Here is a 19912-nt window from a genome sequence, read left to right as displayed (position 1 = left end):
GTAGTTTGCTTGTGGGAAGATCACCCATTTATGGGTGGATTGGTTCTTTTGGAAAGTTTGGAAATTTGGATGGTGTAATGAGGAATTTATTTATGGAACATTTGAGTTAATTTTATGTAACCCTAAATAAACTACACGGCCATTTTTATCCAATACTAAATTCATTGTATGAATGGGTCTTATGAGGCCATGATAATTGGGCCATTGTAGTTCAATAGCTCATCATAATCTATAACTCTACCTGAAAGTGGCCCCTCGCCTCTGGGGCCCCTGTGCATCTACACAGGTTGCATCAATGATACGTCCGCCTCTGATTGCTGCCTTCCCAATCTATCTCAAATCTTAAACCAACATTTTAATGTAAAAAAAAGTGGTATTCACCTGCGCTGTCTACAAAAACGAACAGTAAAATGAAAAATAGATGAATAAATGAATAAGAGAGGTTGGCTGACTAGCTATACTAGCACACCTGTCCTCGTTAGCCCCGTAGCGTGGTGATGTCACCAGTGGCTCCGCCCACCCTCTCCGACCGCTACCTCAGCGCTGCATCCGGCCGGGTCACGCGAGGTCTTGCGGTCGCGCGGCTTCTGCCGCCACTCTCTCCTTAACCCACCGCTCTGCCATAGCGGTACACCTAGCGGTGGCCCAGACTTTCCGGAACCGCTTCCCTCCGCACTCAGCACCACATAATCCTTGTCAGCCAGAACCTGACGGTCATCTTAGCACCTTAACCTAACGGAATCCTGCGCTACTCCCACCAGCACAGGGGCATCTACTATAAACCTCTGAAGATTAAGCAACCGTGGTCATCACAATCCCCGCATCAATTGCAGATACACAGGGATCACTTCTCTTCATTGCACATTTCCATTTAATATCTGAATTCTGGTAGTACTTTAAGGACCTATTACAACATCCACTGCATAACCAATGATTACTCATTAAGTAAGTGCTCTCTTATTCATTTATTCATCTATTTTTCATTTTATTGTTCATTTTTGTAGACAGCGCAGGTGAATACCACTATTTTCATTTGATATACTTTACAGGTCTACACAGAACCTGTCACAATCACCAGCAACCCCCTACATTCAGCAATTTTTGTTCCCCCACTAGGAACTATCAGGAGCGCCAGTGCTTTCTACTTCCTTTTTTAATATTTTAATGTGCAATATCACACAATTTAAAGAGTAATCAACATTTCATTTATTTTGTTCTCATCAATTAATAGTGCATGTGAGAATAAGAAACTTTGTAATATAACTTATTAAAGAGAAATCTGCTTCTTTCTCCTCTTGGACTGATCGTTCATTCTCAAAATTCTTAATTCGTGGGTAAAATCTATGTTCAGTGAATACACATGTTCCCATTGCTGAGATAGGGGATGACAGTTGGTGCTCAGAAAATTCTATGGAGAACTGTAACTGTTTCAGGAGAACTTGCAGCAGAATGTGTCTGCCTCTAGCTGCTCCATACTCCTCTCCCTCCTCCCCCTCTCCATAGAATGTAATAATCACCAACTGTCATCTCCCATGTCTCCTAGTAATGGGAAAATCTATATTCACCAAATACAGATTGTACAGATTTACACCCATGAATTGAGAGTAAACAGTGAGTTCAGGAGGAGAAAGAAGCAGATTTTGCTGATAAGACTTAATATGAAGGCTTCCATTGCTCAGACTTACAGTGTATAGTCTGTGATGTCTAAAACTGAGGAAAATCATAAACATTTTTCTGTATTGAATATGATTGTCATCCATACACTTTTGCATTCTGCCTGCTACATTACCGTGCAGTAAACTCCGAAAAACCGCTTTGACTGCTGCAGATGACCATTTTTTTTCTTTTATTGCAAATAAACTTGGTTCTAAGAGACTTAGCAATTACAAAATGCGTAAGGCGTGCATTAAGAGACGGGGAAGTGCTGATGATAGTGCACGCAGATGCAGAGGACGTGGGGCAGGTGCGACTATGCCTGTTGCTGGAGCACAGGAAATACACCCATCCACAACACACAGGTTCCTGTCCCACTTTGCAATGAAGCACGGTACACCACTTCTGAAGCCAAAGCAGTGCGAACAGGTGGTCGTTGCGTGATACCCCAGGAGTCCGGTTGCCTCAATGGCATTGCCTTCCTCTGGGGGAGGGGTGATATCATGCCTGGACACAAGAAGGGATTCCCTAAGCAGGTAGTACAAACATACAACACCTTCCTAACTCCAGACCAGAAGGGGGAGCTCTAAACCCGGTTTCAGGTAGCTTCCCTAGAAGTTCTGTCTAGAGGCGAGGTTAGTGAGTTGAGTGTGAGACACTGAAGGGAAAGGAAGCACGTGAGGAGAGGGACTGGGGTCTGGATCTGCGATTGGGTTCACCCCAAGATAAAGCGCTTAGATACCGGACACCGGAGTCCGTGGTGGTGAGAGGATTGCATACCCAGCCACCGAATCCGGAGGGCAGGAGATTCCAAGTCTCCTGTCCCCAACTGACACCCGGAGGCAACACAGCAGGTCAGGAGCCTGGGGCTGCCAGTGAGAAGGCAGTGCCCATGACAGGCTGAACTCTAGCGTGAGAAAAAATTCTGAAAAATTCTCACGCTAGAGTTCATATGAGTTATACCAGCAGGGGCGCAGCACCGCAAGTCTACGATGCTACGTTCCCCTGCTTTCAATTCATTCCCCAGATTTTACAGGCAGGAGCACAGCTGCATTAGCAGGCTCCTGGTTGTAAATTTTTTTTAACCCCTTCAGATGGATTTACAGCGTGGGATGTGACTGAGCGCCGGAAAGGAATGTATTATTGTTGCTTTTTTATTTTTTTTCTGTTGAATGAGGGTCTTCAGGTGGATTAGAGTATAATAAACTATTACAACACCTTGTGTCTTTACTTCAATAAAATAAATTTTTCCTAATGTGTGTGTGTTTTATTAACCATTTACTACTATTGGATTAATAATGGACAAGTGTCATAACTGACGCCTCTCCATTATTAACCAGGCTTAATGTCACCTTACAATAGCAAGGTGACATTAACCCTTCATTACCCCATATCCCATGGCTACTCAGGAGTGGGAAGAGTGGCTAAGTGCCAGAATAGGCGCATCTTACAGATGTGCCTTTTCTGGGGTGGCTGGGGGCAGATGTTTTTAGCCAGAGGGGCCAATAACCATGGTCCCTCTCTAGGCTATTAATATCTGCCCTCAGTCAATGGCTTTCCCACTCTGGTGGAGAAAATTGCGCGGGAGCCCACGCCAGTTTTTTCCGTGATTTAACCCTTTAGTTTAACAGCTAAAGCCCCCAAATTTTGCACACACACTCAACTAACATTGTTAGTGAGGAATATGCAAAAAAAGGGATATGAAATTGTTTACTGTATGTAAACCATGTCTCATATCCTGTCGGGTTTGATAAGGAGATAGCAAAAGGCGGCAATTGAATTACCGGCTTTTATGCTATCTAGCGCTGTATGAAATATAAATATATATATATACTGTATATATATATATATATATATGTGTCTCACTGATATATATATATATATATATATATATATATATATATATATATATATATATATAGACTGTATATATGTTTTCACGAATATTTGAGCCCATGGATCCATTATATGTCCATTTTGCAAGGTTGCGAGAAAAAAACGCAGTACGGATGCCATACGGATTACATACGGAGGTTAACATGCGTAAAATACGCGGCCACACCCTGCCTACGGATGACATACGGAACACTGTTTTGGGATAATTTCTGCGTATTATGCCTATAAAATACGGACCGTATTTCCCTATGCTGAGTGTGACACCGGCCATATGGGCACTAGACTGGAATCGCCCCGCCCTTGGTGCACTTATATCCTCATTTACATATTATATTCACTAATATAATATACGTACTCAGTAGTGCAACACAAGCTGAACCATCTGAACCATCTCTTTCTTTTGGTTCTTTTTGGTCTGTAATAGAAAAGTTTTTACACGTGAGGCCTCGTATCGTGACTCACCCATTATACACATTACAATACATCCATCTGATTTACATAGTTACATTGGTGCTATAAGACCTAGGCCCATCAAGTTCAGCCTTTCTCCACCAATTATACATTTTGTCACTAAATTATCTATAATCCACAATGTTCTGTGTACTGAGGAATTCATCCAGCCCTTGTATAAAAGCTGTTATAGTGTCGGCCATTACTACATCATTCCACAGTCTGACTGCTCTAACTGTAAAGAACCCTTTCCTACTTGGCTGCCACGGTACCACGTCAGCCATCCTCCAATCGTGTGGTGCCAACCCTATTACCAGAGAGTCTTAGAAGATGGGCTCCATCTACCAGTACCCCCAGAGATCCTGAGAGTGAGGGTCCGCAGTGCTGGTTTAGGGTCGCATCCCCTCTATGATTCTAGGTTGCACTGTGCTCTCAGCCATGTCTGTATTGGGGGCAGCACTGCTTCTTTCTCCCACACGGGGCTGTGTTGTAGCCCCCTCTATAGTGGGAGGGGGTCATTGAATCTTGCTGGTAATTCTGGTTCTCCCCAGTCAGATTTCCCTGTGACTCAGTGTAAAGTGTGACTAAGCCCCCCAGTATGTCACAGTCCACAGTGGGAGGGGAGTGGAGAAACTGTAATAATATAGATAATTCCTCATCTATAATGTTTGGTGTAATTAGCGCAATAAATCCCAGCACTTACTGAGTCACTTGTGGGTTTTCAAGGTCGATTGTCCTCTCTTCAATTTCCTCTTGCAGGAAGTTTATGTACTTCTCCCTATTGTACATGGAAAATATCTCTCATATTGAATTATACAAATACCAGCAATTATTAAGATGTTCACGGTATTGGTGACCGTTACAGATGCGCTACATTCCTCCCCTTCTCTCTCCATTCTAGGTGCTTTCTCTGCCAACAGTTTTACATTTCCTTTATTAAACTGTCAAAGGGAATCTGTCAGCAGGAGTATTGCTATTTAATATGGGAGCAGAATGATATAGGGTCAGAGACCCTGATTCCAGCGATGTCACTTACTGGACTGCTTGCTCTGGGTTCAATAAAATCACTGTTTTAATAGCAGGAGATTATCACTAGAGGATTAGTTGTCACTTGCCATGTAGTCCTCCTGCTCTGTATAACTCCATTCCCACCACTGATTAGCAGCTTTCTGTCATGCACAATTTACCCAGAAAGCTGCCAATCAGTGGTGTGGGAAAGTTATACAGGGCTCAGCATTCAGAGCACTGCTAAATCTGTAGCAGAGAATACAGTGATTTTATTAAAACTGCAGCAAGTTCAGTAAGTGATACTTTGCTGGAATTAGGGTCTCTGTCCCTACAATATGCTACTTTCAGATTACACAGCAAAATCTTGGTGAAAGATTCTCTAAAGAAAATTTGACACCTGGTATTTGCCGCCTAATTTGAGAGGAGCATAATGTAGAGATGAAAATCTTGCTTTCAGTGACGTGTCACTTACTGGGTTACTTGCTGTAGTTTGTTAAAATCACGGTTTTATCAGCAGGAGATTATCAATAAAAGACCAGTAAACCTGCTGCCTTGTAGTCCTCCATACTCATGTGCTCTGTGTAACTCTGTACCCACCCCTGTTTTGCAGTCCTTTAGCCTATGCACAGCGTACACAGAAAGCATCAAATCAGTGGTGTGGGCGGAGTTATATAGAGCTCAGCATTCAGAGCTCTGCTAGATCTGCAGCAGATAAAACAGTGATTGTATTAGAACTGCAGCAAGCAGCCCAGTAAGTGACAGATTGTTGGAATTGTTGCTTTTAGATGGGGCATCAAACACCTGGTGATATGGTTCCATTAATGCCATGGTCACATGACCGTAGATTCTCTCATCTGAGGGAATCGGATTGATTATGCTAGTGACTCTCTGATTAAACTTTGATCTGAATGTCAGCTTAATGTTATCCGACTCTCTTGAATGAAACATTTGGATCACACTGTGAGCAGAAGATGGAGAACACGATATATCCATCTTTTCTATTGTGTGAGTCTGTGAAAATCAGACTGCATTCAGCTGTCATCCGAGTGCAGTCTGATGTTTTCCATGCATCCATTGACTTGAATGGGTGAGTGGCATCTGATTTCAGACTGGAATCGCGGCATGCTGTGATTTTTTTTTTATCACTAACAGATTCTGTCAGCGAAAAAAAAAATCAGTCATCAGCACTGCACCTATGAATAACATTGGTCCGAGTGCTATCCAATAAAAAGTCAGATAGCAATCATCCGATGTATACGGCGCTGCGAGCGAGCCCAAAATGCTGAAATTCTGTCTGTCAGCAGCTGCCGCTAGAGTGCATTTCTGTATGAGGACACCTAGAAATGTAGAAGATTATTGGCAGAAAAAGACCATGTAGTCCATCTTGTCCATGTTATTTCCCTTTTTTACATTTATAATAGAGGATTGTTTATTCCAGACATAATTAATTTAATTTACTGGTGATTTTCTAATTATGCACCAGAAGTGAATATTGTATACATTGGTAGCAAAAAAGAAATATCCCGACAGAAATCACACGTCATTTCTTTCTAAAGAATATACACTGTGCTCCAAATTATTATGCACATAGAGTTTAGGAGTGATAAGGTTAGAATTTTTTTTTGTTTGTCATTTAAACTCATTGATGGCGATGTGTGTCAGGGCTCTTTATATCACTGAAAGCAATTGCAGATACCTGTGCAAATTAGTTTGGCAGGTGTGTCCAAATAAAGGCAAGACTACTTAAGAAGGCTGTTCCACATTATTAAGCAGCCTACATTTTTGGCCAAAATGGGAAAGAAAAAGGATGCGTCGGCTGCTGGGAAGCAACAAATTGTGGAGTATTTAGGTCAAGGCATGACTGCAATCAACATTGCCAAGACACTTCATCGTGATCATCGCACAATCAAGAAGTATGTAGCTGATTCCCAGCACACACGTGTGCGTGCAGATAAGGAAAAATTGAGGACTCTTTCCAACAGGCAATTGCATAAGGTTAAAAGAGCAGCTGCAAAAATGCCTTGTCATAGCAGCAGACAAGTTTTTGAAGCTGCTGGTGCCTCCAACGTTCCCAGAACAACAAGATGCAGGGTCCTTCAGAGGTGCGTAAGCCATCCTGTCGACCACCTCTATCCACTGCGCACAAGCAGAAATGGCTCCAGTGGGCCAAACGATACATGAAGACTGACTTCCAAACTGTTTTGTGCACCGATGAGTGCCGTGCAACGCTCAATGGTCCAGATGGATGGAGTGGAGGATGGACACCCCATGAAAACACGGCTAAGACGCCAACAAGGAGGAGGTGGAGTAATGTTTTGGGCTGGAATCATGGGGAGAGAGATTGTCGGCCCCTTTATGATCCCTGAAGGGGTAAAGATGAACTCCATAATCTATGTGGAGTTTCTGAAACAACACTTCCTGCCATGGTTCAAGAGGAAGAACCGTGCTTTCCGCAGCAAGATCATTTTCATGCATAATAATGCACCGTCTCATGCTGCAAAAAACACATCTGCATCTCTGGCTGCTATGGGCATAAAAGAGGACAAACTTATGGTGTGGCCACCATCTTCCCCTGACCTCAACCCCATTGAGAACCTCTGGAGCATCATCAAAAGGAGTGTCTATGATGGTGGGAGGCAGTTCACATCTAAGCAACAGCTCTGGGAGGGTATTCTGTCCACATGCAAAACAATTGAAGCAGAAACCATCCAAAAACTGACAAATTCAATGGACGAGAGAGTTCAGAAGCTTCTTTTGAACAAGGGGTCCTATGTGCAAATGTAACATCACCTAGAATAAAGTTTTCACTTGAAAACTGTTTGATTTCATTTTGTAATAAGCTGGTAATGCTTATAACTTCACAATTGACCATTTTTTTGTTCAAAATAAAAAAAAAGGTTGAAAACTCTGTTGTGCATAATAATTTGGAACATGCATTTTGAGTGTTTATTTTTTTAAAAAAGATACTGTTTTCATAGGCACTTTGTTCCAAAACATTGCAATTATACTAGAATAGTAGATGACTGGAAAATAACAATGACTGCAATTCAGATAGGTAATTTAGAGAAAATATGAGGAAATATTATTTGCATAATAATTTGGAACACAGTGTATACTACAATAGTGGCTCCTGTGTTTTCTCCTGGGGGACATTTAGCAAGTTGAAGAGGCACTCCCATCAAAATTGTTATCCTCTTACTATATTGCAGTCATCATATTATATAGCACTGTGTACATACAATTGCTCATTTTCCTTTCTACCCAGTTAATTCTTCTATTTTCCATTAGGTCTATGTCATCATGTGATTAAAATTTGACTAGCTGAATCCCTCTAGGCTATATGTAGTAGCAGGAGGTCAATTTTCCCTGCACAAGTCACTGCAAAACTCTATGGGGGGAAGGGGGGAGCAACTAAGTCAGACGTTGAGGAGGGAAATGATAAATGCAGGGAAAAGAGACTTCCTGCTACTACACAGAACAGAAAAAAAGAGAAGAATTACCTGGTAGAAAAGCCAAATGAGCAATTGTAAGTACATAGTGCTATATAATATGATGATTGCAAAATGTAGAGATAAAGACTTTCATGGGAAGAGTTCTTCAAATAATAATTCCTCTACTGTTTGTATCCCATAAATTCCACTATAACAACTTCATATGTAAAATATTATAGATGACGGGGATCTGATAAATGGCAGCTCCATGTATAGACAGATAATTGTGTGCGGACAGGTTACATTGTATCATCTCCGCCTGAATGACATGTATCAGTCGTCAGAGATAAGGAAACATCTCGATCATTATGGAACCTACAAGATTTCCTTATATTAGATCATTACACTTTTCCACTTACAAAGTTTTGATGTCTTTCATATTTTGACACTTCTGAATTAGAAATCCAGTGTGGTCCCTATAGAACAAGGAAACATCAGTGTGTCTATTAGTAAGGGTTAGACTAGAACTTTTCCTAAAACTAGTCATGGATGTGATCTATTAGAATAGACAAGTAGACAGTCAGCTCCATAAGAACCTGCGGCCACCACCACCACTGATATTAGCTGACTGCCGAGAGTGACGGGTGCCAGACCTCGGCCGATCAGACACTGATGACCTATCCTAAGGATAAGCCATCAATGTAAAAGTAGTGGACAACCTCTTTCAAGACGAATCGGTAGCACTACAAGTCTCAGCATAACTCTGGACTAAATGCAAGAATTTTTAAATCTATAAATGTAGTTATTATGATTTTTGATGAGCATTGATGCCAGGAGCAGACACAGACAGAAAAGTGCCTTGTACAAGAATGATATATGGGCCATTGTAGTTCAATAGCTCATCCCAATGTATAATTCTACCTGAAAGTGGCCCCTCGCCGCTGGGGCCCCTGTGCATCTACACAGGTTGCATCAATGATACGTCCCCCTCTGATTGCTGCCTTCCCAATCTATCTCAAATCTTAAACCAATCTTTTAATGTGCAATATCACACAATTTAAAGAGCAATCAACATTTCATTTATTTTGTTCTCATGAATTAATAGTGCATGTGAGAATAAGAAACTTTGTAATATAACTTATTAAAGAGAAATCTGCTTCTTTCTCCTCTTGGACTGATCATCCATTCTCAAAATTCTTAATTCGTGGGTAAAATCTATGTTCAGTGAATACACATGTTCCCATTGCTGAGATAGGGGATGACAGTTGGTGCTCAGAAAATTCTATGGAGAACTGTAACTGTTTCAGGAGAACTTGCAGCAGAATGTGTCTGCCTCTAGCTGCTCCATACTCCTCTCCCTCCTCCCCCTCTCCATAGAATGTAATAATCACCAACTGTCATCTCCCATGTCTCCTAGTAATGGGAAAATCTATATTCACCAAATACAGATTGTACAGATTTACACCCATGAATTGAGAGTAAACAGTGAGTTCAGGAGGAGAAAGAAGCAGATTTTGCTGATAAGACTTAATATGAAGGCTTCCATTTCTCAGACTTACAGTGTATAGTCTGTGATGTCTAAAACTGAGGAAAATCATAGAAACATTTTTCTGTATTGAATTTGATTGTCATCCATACACTTTTGCATTCTGCCTGCTACATTACCGTGCAGTAAACTCCGAAAAACCGCTTTGATTGCTGCAGGTGACCAATTTTTTTCTTTTATTGCAAATAAACTTGGTTCCAAGAGACTTAGCAACTACAAAATGCATAAGGCGTGCATTAAGAGACGGGGAAGTGCTGCTGATGGTGCACGCAGATGCAGAGGACGTGGGGCAGGTGCGACTATGCCTGTTGCTGGAGCACAGGAAATACACCCATCCACGACACACAGGTTCCTGTCCCACTTTGCAATGAAGCACGGTACACCACTTCTGAAGCCAAAGCAGTGCGAACAGGTGGTCGGTTGTGTGGTACCCCAGGAGTCCGGTTGCCTCAATGGCATTGCCTTCCTCTAAGGGGGGTGATATCATGCCTGGACACAAGAAGGGATTCCCTAATCAGATAGTACAAACATACAACACCTTCCTAACTCCAGACCAGAAGGGGGAGCTCTAAACCCGGTTTCAGGTAGCTTCCCTAGAAGTTCTGGTCTGGAGGCGAGGTTAGTGAGTTGAGTGTGAGACACTGAAGGGAAAGGAAGCACGTGAGGAGAGGGACTGGGGTCTGGATCTGCGATTGGGTTCACCCCAAGATAAAGCGCTCAGATACCGGACACCAGAGTCTGTGGTGGTGAGAGGATTGCATACCCAGCCACCGAATCTGGAGGGCAGGAGATTCCAAGTCTCCTGTCCCCAACTGACACCCGGAGGCAACACAGCAGGTCAGGAGCCTGGGGCTGCCAGTGAGAAGGCAGTGCCCATGACAGGCTGAACTCTAGCGTGAGAAAATATTCAGAAAAATTCCCACGCTAGAGTTCATATGAGTTATACCAGCAGGGGGCGCAGCACCGCAAGTCTACGATGCTACGTTCAGGTGGATTAAGAGTGTAATAAACTATTACAACACCTTGTGTCTTTACTTCAATAAAATACATTTTTCCTAATGTGTGTGTGTTTTATTAACCATTTCCTACTATTGGATTAATAATGGAGAGGTGTCTTATTGACACCTCTCCATTATTAACCAGGCTTAATGTCACCTTACAATAGCAAGGTGACATTAACCCTTTATTACCCCATATCCCACCGCTACTCGGGAGTGGGAAGAGAGAGGCTAAGTGCCAGAATAGGCGCATCTTCCAGATGTGCCTTTTCTGGGGTGGCTGGGGGCAGATGTTTTTAGCCGGGGGGGGCCAATAACCATGGTCCCTCTCTAGGCTATTAATATCTGCCCTCAGTCACTGGCTTTCCTACTCTGGCGGAGAAAATTGCGCGGGAGCCCACGCCAGTTTTTTCCTTGATTTAACCCTTTATTTTAACAGCTAGTGCCCCCAAATTTTGCACACACACACTACTAACATTATTAGTGAGGAATATGCAAAAAAAAGGGATATGAAATGATTTACTGTATGTAAACCATGTCTCATATCCTGTCGGGTTTGATAAGGAGATAGCAAAAGCCGACAAGTGAATTACAGGCTTTTCTGCTATCTAGCGCTGTATGAAATATAAATAAATATAAATATATATATATATATATATATATATATATATATATATATATACATGTGTCTCACTGATATATATATATATATATATATATATATATATATATATATATATATATATAGACTGTATATATGTTTTCACGAATATTTGAGCCCATGGATCCATTATATGTCCATTTTGCAAGGTTGCGAGAAAAAAACGCAGTACGGATGCCATACGGATTACATACGGAGGTTAACATGCGTAAAATACGCAGCCACACCCTGCTTACGGATGACATACGGAACACTGTTTTGGGAAAATTTCTGCATATTACGCCTGTAAAATACGGACCGCATTTCCCTACGCTGAGTGTGACACCGGCCATATGGGCACTAGACTGGAATCGCCCCGCCCTTGGTGCACTTATATCCTCATTTACATATAATATTATATTCACTAATATAATATACGTACTCGGTGGCGCAACACAAGCTGAACCATCTGAACCATCTCTTTCTTTTGGTTCTTTTTGGTCTGTAATAGAAAAGTTTTTACACGTGAGGCCTCGTATCGTGACTCACCCATTATACACATTACAATACATCCATCTGATTTACATAGTTACATTGGTGCCATAAGACCTAGGCCCATCAAGTTCAGCCTTTCTCCACCAATTATACATTTTGTCACTAAATTATCTATAATCCACAATGTTCTGTGTACTGAGGAATTCATCCAGCCCTTGTATAAAAGCTGTTATAGTGTCGGCCATTACTACATCATTCCACAGTCTGACTGCTCTAACTGTAAAGAACCCTTTCCTACTTGGCTGCCACGGTACCACGTCAGCCATCCTCCAATCGTGTGGCACCAACCCTATTACCAGAGAGTAGGGTTGAGCGAAACGGGTCGATCATTTTCAAAAGTCGCCGACTTTTGGCTAAGTCGGCGTCTCATGAAACCCGATCCGACCCCTGTGCTTGTCGGCCATGCGGTACGCGACTTTCGCGCCAAAGTCGCGTTTCAATGACGCGAAAAGCGCCATTTCTCAGCCAATGAAGGTGAACGCAGAGTGTGGGCAGCGTGATGACATAGATCCTGGTCCCCACCATCTTAGAGAAGGGCATTGCAGTGATTGGCTTGCTGTCTGCGGCGTCACAGGGGCTATAAAGGGGCGTTCCCGCCGACCGCCATCTTACTGCTGCTGATCTGAGCTTAGGGACAGGTTGCTGCCGCTTCGTCAGAAGCAGGGAGAGCGTTAGGCAGGGTCCACTAACCACCAAACCGCTTGTGCTGCAGCGATTTCCACTGTCCAACACCACCTTCGGTGTGCAGGAACAGTGGAAGCTATTTTTTTTTTTTTTTCCCCTCAGCGCTGTAGCTCATTGGGCTGCCCTAGAAGGCTCCGTGATAGCTGTATTGCTGTGTGTACGCCACTGTGGAAACCAACTGCTTTTTTCAAAGCACATATCCTCTTGTTCCTTCCTTTCTGCACAGCTATCTTTTTTGTTTGTCCACACTTTTTATTTAATTTGTGCATCAGTCCACTCCTATTGCTGCCTGCCATACCTGGCTTACATTACTGCAGGGAGATAGTAATTGTAGGACAGTTTTTTTTTTTTTTTGTTTTTTTTTTGTGGGAGATTAAGATTGGCATTTCTGCTACAGTGCCATCCCTGTGTGTGCCATCTCTCACTGAGTGGGCCATAGAAAGCCTATTTATTTTTTCCGTGATTTGTGTTCTAAAATCTACCTCAACACAGAAACACTACATCAATCAGTGGGAGAAAAATATTGGCCTCAGTCAGGGCTTGTGTGCCACTGCTGTGTGTGCGCTATCATTCAGTGGGCTATAGCAAGCCTATATTTTTTTTTTTTTTTTTTTTTTAATATTATTTGGTTTCAAAAGTCTCCCTGAAAAAAAAAAAAAACCTAAAAAAACAGTGGGAGAGTAATATTGCCCTTTCAGCTTGTGTGCCAGTCTTGACTCCTGGGTGTGCCACCTCTCTCCCTCTCATTCAGTGGGCCATAGAAAGCCTATTTATTTTTTTTTTTAAATATTATTGGGTTTCTAAAGTCTCCCTGAAAAAAACAAAAAATACATAAAAAAACAGTGGGAGAGTAATATTGCCCTTTCAGCTTGTGTGCCAGTCTTGACTCCTGGGTGTGCCACCTCTCTCCCTCTCATTCAGTGGGCCATAGAAAGCCTATTTATTTTTTTTTTTAAATATTATTGGGTTTCTAAAGTCTCCCTGAAAAAAACAAAAAATACATAAAAAAACAGTGGGAGAGTAATATTGCCCTTTCAGCTTGTGTGCCAGTCTTGACTCCTGGGTGTGCCACCTCTCTCCCTTTCATTCAGTGGGCCATAGAAAGCCTATTTTTTTTTTTTTAATATTATTTGGTTTCTAATTCTCCCTGAAAAAAAAAAAAAAACCTAAAAAAACAGTGGGAGAGTAATATTGCCCTTTCAGCTTGTGTGCCAGTCTTGACTCCTGGGTGTGCCACCTCTCTCCCTCTCATTCAGTGGGCCATAGAAAGCCTATTTATTTTTTTTTTTAAATATTATTGGGTTTCTAAAGTCTCCCTGAAAAAACAAAAAATACATAAAAAAACAGTGGGAGAGTAATATTGCCCTTTCAGCTTGTGTGCCAGTCTTGACTCCTGGGTGTGCCACCTCTCTCCCTTTCATTCAGTGGGCCATAGAAAGCCTATTTATTTTTTCCGTGATTTGTGTTCTAAATTCTACCTCAACACAAAAACACTACATCAATCAGTGGGAGAAAAATATTGGCCTCAGTAAGGGCTTGTGTGCCACTGCTGTGTGTGCTATCTCTCATTCAGTGGGCTATAGCAAGCCTATTTTTTTTTTTTTTTTTTTTTTTTTTAATATTATTTGGTTTCTAATTCTCCCTGAAAAAAAAAAAAAAACCTAAAAAAACAGTGGGAGAGTAATATTGCCCTTTCAGCTTGTGTGCCAGTCTTGACTCCTGGGTGTGCCACCTCTCTCCCTCTCATTCAGTGGGCCATAGAAAGCCTATTTATTTTTTTTTTAAAATATTATTGGGTTTCTAAAGTCTCCCTGAAAAAACAAAAAATACATAAAAAAACAGTGGGAGAGTAATATTGCCCTTTCAGCTTGTGTGCCAGTCTTGACTCCTGGGTGTGCCACCTCTCTCCCTTTCATTCAGTGGGCCATAGAAAGCCTATTTTTTTTTTTTTTAATATTATTTGGTTTCTAATTCTCCCTGAAAAAAAAAAAAAAACCTAAAAAAACAGTGGGAGAGTAATATTGCCCTTTCAGCTTGTGTGCCAGTCTTGACTCCTGGGTGTGCCACCTCTCTCCCTTTCATTCAGTGGGCCATAGAAAGCCTTTTTTTTTTTTGGTTTTTTTAATATTATTTGGTTTCTAAAGTCTCCCTGAAAAAAACAAAAAAAACATAAAAAACAGTGGGAGAGTAATATTGCCCTTTCAGCTTGTGCGCCAGTCTTGACTCCTGGTTGTGCCACCTCTCTCTCTCTAATTGTGGGCCATAGAAAGCCTTTTTTTTTTTTTTTTTAATATTATTTGGTTTCTAAAGTCTCCCTGAGAAAAAAAAATAAATAAATTAGGTGGGAGATTAATATTGACATTAGTGCTTGAGTGACAGTCCTGCGTGTGTGTCATCTCTGTGATTTTGTGCCACAGAAAACAGAGTGTGTAACATTGTGCCTGATTTTCCTTGTGGTCTCACCAACCTGTTAAGGGATATTGAAATCATACTGAAGTTATAGCTCACCGTGTAAGTTGTTTGATAGCAACAAATAAAGTTACTTTGGTTAAGATTTTAAAACAATGAGGAAGTCTGGTGCAAGAGGTCGTCGTGGGCGTTCATTGTCAGCTGGTAATGATGGTAGTGGTAGTGGAGCATCAGGTGGTCGTGGGGATAAAAATATTCCACCTAAGTCTGGAGCTGTGGAGCCAGTTTCGTCGTCAGGCTACACAAGGCCTCGAACGCTCTCTTTTCTGGGAGTAGGAAAACCGCTTTTAAAGGCGGAGCAGCAACAGCAAGTTTTGGCTTACATTGCAGACTCAGCCTCTAGCTCTTTTGCCTCCTCTTCCGAAACTGGTAAATGTAAAAGCAGCGCGTCGCTTGTGGATGTTCACGGTCAGGGACAAGTCGCTTCCTTGTCCTCCTCAGCAAAAACTACAACAAGAGAGAAGGATGCAGCAGGCGACACAACGGGTCACTCCATGGAGCTCTTTACACATACCGTCCCTGGCTTAGAAAGTGAAACATTTAACAGGCCATGCCCATTACAAGTATATTCTGACATGGAGTGCACTGATGCACAGCCACAGCCAGAGTACTATGCTGCTCCTTTGACTCAGACCACCACATTGCCCTCTCAGGGTACAGATCCACAATCAGACCCTGATGAGACTATGTTGCCCCGCCACGAACGCTATACCACCGACCGACACAGTGACACAGACGAAGTTGCACACGAGCTCGAAGAGGAGGTAATAGATGACCCAGTTATTGACCCCGATTGGCAGCCATTGGGGGAACAGGGTGCAGGCGGCAGTAGTTCAGAAGCGGAGGTGGAGGAGGGGCCGCAGCAGGCATCAACATCGCAACAGGTTCCATCTGCCGGGCCCGTATCTGGACCAAAACGCGTGTCAAAGCCAAAACCTGTTGGAGCACAGCGTTGCCATCCGGTTAAAGCTCAGTCTGCAATCCCTGAAAAGGGATCAGAGTCTAGGAAGAGTGCAGTCTGGCATTTTTTTAAACAACATCCAACTGATCAGCGCAAAGTCATCTGTCAAAAATGTTCAACTAGCTTAAGCAGAGGTCAGAATCTGAAAAGTCTAAATACTAGTTGCATGCATAGACACTTAACCACCATGCATTCTCAAGCCTGGACTAACTACCAAACGTCCCTCAAGGTTGTAGCACCCTCGGCCAATGAAGCTAGTCAGCAACGCAACATCCCTTCCGTCACTGTAAGGCCACCATTTTCCGCACCACCGGCAGTATCTGTGCAGGTTTCTTTGCCAGCCAAAAGCAGTCAGGGTCAGGGAATCACCAGTTTTGTAGGAGGAAATATTGCATGTAGGGCACCGGCGGAAACAATACCGTCTCCAACCGTCTCTCAGTCTGCCATGTCCACCGGCACACCCGAAAGTTCCACGATCTACAGCTCTCCAGTCCAGCTCACCCTACATGAGACTCTGGTTAGAAAAAGGAAGTACTTATCCTCGCATCCGCGTACACAGGGTTTTAACGCCCACATAGCTAGACTAATCTCGTTAGAGATGATGCCCTACCGGTTAGTTGAAAGCGAAGCTTTCAAAGCCCTGATGGAGTACGCTGAACCACGATACGAGCTACCCAGTCGACACTTTTTTTCCAGAAAAGCCATCCCAGCCCTGCACCAGCATGTTAAACAGCGCATCGTCCATGCACTCAGGCAATCTGTGAGTACAAAGGTGCACCTGACTACAGATGCATGGACCAGTAGGCATGGCCAGGGACGTTATGTGTCCATCACGGCACACTGGGTGAATGTGGTGGATGCAGGGTCCACAGGCGACATCAATTTAGGGACAGTTGTGCCTAGCCCACGGTCTAGGAAACAGTTGGCTGTAGGCGTTCGCACCCCCTCCTCCTCCTCCTCGTCCTCCTGCAGAAGCTACAGCTCTTCCACAGAACGCAGTCGGCCAACCACTCCATCGGCAGATGACACTGTTGCACACCAGTTGTCCCATTATGGGCCAGCTACTGCCAAGCGTCAGCAGGCTGTATTGGCTATGAAGTGTTTGGGCGACAACAGACACACCGCGGAAGTTCTGTCCGAGTTCTTGCAACAAGAAACGCAGTCGTGGCTGGGCACAGTAGATCTTGAGGCAGGCAAGGTAGTGAGTGATAACGGAAGGAATTTCATGGCTGCCATCTCCCTTTCCCAACTGAAACACATTCCTTGCCTGGCTCACACCTTAAACCTGGTGGTGCAGTGCTTATTGAAAACTTATCCTGGGTTCTCCGACCTGCTCCTCAAAGTGCGTGCACTTTGCTCACATATCCGACGTTCGCCTGTACACGCCAGCCGTATGCAGACCTATCAGCGGTCTTTGAACCTTCCCCAGCATCGCCTAATCATAGACGTTGCAACAAGGTGGAACTCAACACTGCACATGCTTCAGAGACTGTGCGAACAGAGGCGTGCTGTTATTTATTTGTGGGAGGATACACGGGCAGGCAGTAGGATGGCAGACATGGAGTTGTCAGGTGTGCAGTGGTCGAAGATACAAGACATGTGTCAAGTCCTTCAGTGTTTTGAGGAATGCACACGGCTGGTTAGTGCAGACAACGCCGTAATAAGCATGAGCATCCCCCTAATGCGTCTGCTGATGCAAAGTTTGACGCACATAAAGGAGCAGGCGTCTGCACCAGAGGAAGAGGGAAGCCTTGATGACAGTCAGCCATTGTCTGGTCAGGGCAGTGTACAGGACGAGGTAGCGGGCGAAGAGGAGGTGGAGGACGAGGAGGATGATGGGGATGAGTATATTTTTAATGCGGAAACTTTCACGGGGGCACAGGAAATTGGTTGCGTGTCACGGCCGGGTTCTGGTTTTTTGAGGGACACAAGTGACGTAGATTTGCCTGCAACTGCCCCTCAACCAATCACAACCGGAGATTTGACAAGTGGAACTTTGGCCCACATGGCGGATTATGCCTTACGTATCCTACAAAGGGACACACGCATTACGAAAATGATGAACGATGACGATTACTGGTTGGCCTGCCTCCTTGATCCACGCTATAAAGGCAAATTGCAAAATGTTATGCCACATGAGAACTTGGAACTAATATTAGCAACCAAACAATCAACTCTTGTTGACCGTTTGCTTCAGGCATTCCCAGCACACAGCGCACGTGATCGTTCTCACACGAGCTCCAGGGGGCAGCAGACTAGGAGTGTTAGGGGTGCACACATCAGAAGTGGCGTTGGACAGAGGGGTTTTCTGACCAGGTTGTGGAGTGATTTTGCTATGACCGCAGACAGGACAGGTACTGCTGCATCAATTGAAAGTGACAGGAGACAACATTTGTCCAGTATGGTTACTAACTATTTTTCATCCCTTATCGATGTTCTCCCTCAACCGTCATTCCCATTTGATTACTGGGCCTCCAAATTAGACACCTGGCCAGAATTGGCAGAATATGCATTGCAGGAGCTTGCTTGCCCGGCAGCAAGTGTCCTATCAGAAAGAGTATTCAGTGCTGCAGGGTCAATATTAACCGAAAAAAGGACTCGTCTGGCTACCCAAAATGTTGACGATCTAACATTCATTAAAATGAACCACAACTGGATTTCAAAATCTTTTGCCCCACCTTGCCCGGCCGACACCTAGCTTTCCTATGAAAAGCTCTTGCCTGTGAATTACTTTTCTAATGTCTAATTTGCTGCTGCAGATTGTACAGCATACGACATGTTTACACCTCCCTAAATGGCCAAACTCCCCACACGGGGCCGTGGTATCGCGACTTGGCGCAAGCACCCGTGAGACTGCTGTTTGTCTGAAGAGGTGGGTGTGCTCGCTTTTGGTTGACGGCATTGCTACTGGGTCCCTCATAGTACAATGTAGTGTCTCTGGCGGTGGTGGTGCGCACCCAACGTCAGACACACCGTTGTAACATGAGTGGCCCTGGGGCGGTCCCGCCGGCCTCAAGAGAGTTCCCCCCTACCCCAGCTCAAACTGGGCTGTACTACGTGCAAAATTATGTCGCACAGCTCCACCAATCTTTAGTCTATTCGCTGACATCATTCAATGTCTGGCACTGACAATACAAATTTGTAGACATCTATGATGCAACTTAAAGTAGTCTGTGTCTGTGTCCTATATTGGCACCATTAAATAGTTACTGCCAAATTACTATGTCAGAAACACAGCAGATGAGCCCACCCCTGTACCTAAGTATGCCATCTTTTTTTTTGTTTTGGTTGTTTTGCGAGACATTAACATCTATTTATATTTTGGGAGTACTGGGACAGACACTCCTTGCACTACTCCTCCACTCAGCACCAAGCTGCCTGCCCGTGTATCCATGTAACCGCTGTAAAACTGCCATGAGCCTATTGTTTGTTATTTTAGGCCTTTGATAGCCTGTCTGCGGTCCCTACTCCTCCACTGACCACCAAGCTGCCTGCCCGTGTATCCATGTAACCGCTGTAAAACTGCCATGAGCCTATTGTTTGTTATTTTAGGCCTTTGAAGCCTTTCTGCGCTCCCTCCTTCCACTAGTCCTCCACTGACCAGACCACTGCTGCCCGTGT

General features: G+C 43.6%; 1 protein-coding gene across 4 annotated transcripts in view; it reads right to left on the bottom strand.

The window, feature by feature from the left end:
* LOC143793827 (uncharacterized) overlaps positions 1 to 19912 on the bottom strand; it is an 85452-nt gene that overhangs the window by 49946 nt on the left and 15594 nt on the right. For 3 of the 4 annotated variants that reach the window (XM_077280798.1, XM_077280799.1, XM_077280800.1), the window contains one exon: positions 12065 to 12124. In XM_077280798.1, coding sequence (XP_077136913.1) covers positions 12065 to 12124 — 60 coding nt within the window. Of the gene's footprint in view, positions 1 to 3904; positions 3965 to 4702; positions 4778 to 8857; positions 8932 to 12064; positions 12125 to 19912 lie in introns of those variants that run through there. The other variant, XM_077280801.1, reaches the window with a different exon arrangement.

The sequence above is a fragment of the Ranitomeya variabilis genome, chromosome 1, assembly GCF_051348905.1.
Source record: "Ranitomeya variabilis isolate aRanVar5 chromosome 1, aRanVar5.hap1, whole genome shotgun sequence".
NCBI lineage: Eukaryota > Metazoa > Chordata > Amphibia > Anura > Dendrobatidae > Ranitomeya > Ranitomeya variabilis.
This window is presented reverse-complemented; position numbering and strand designations above follow the sequence as displayed.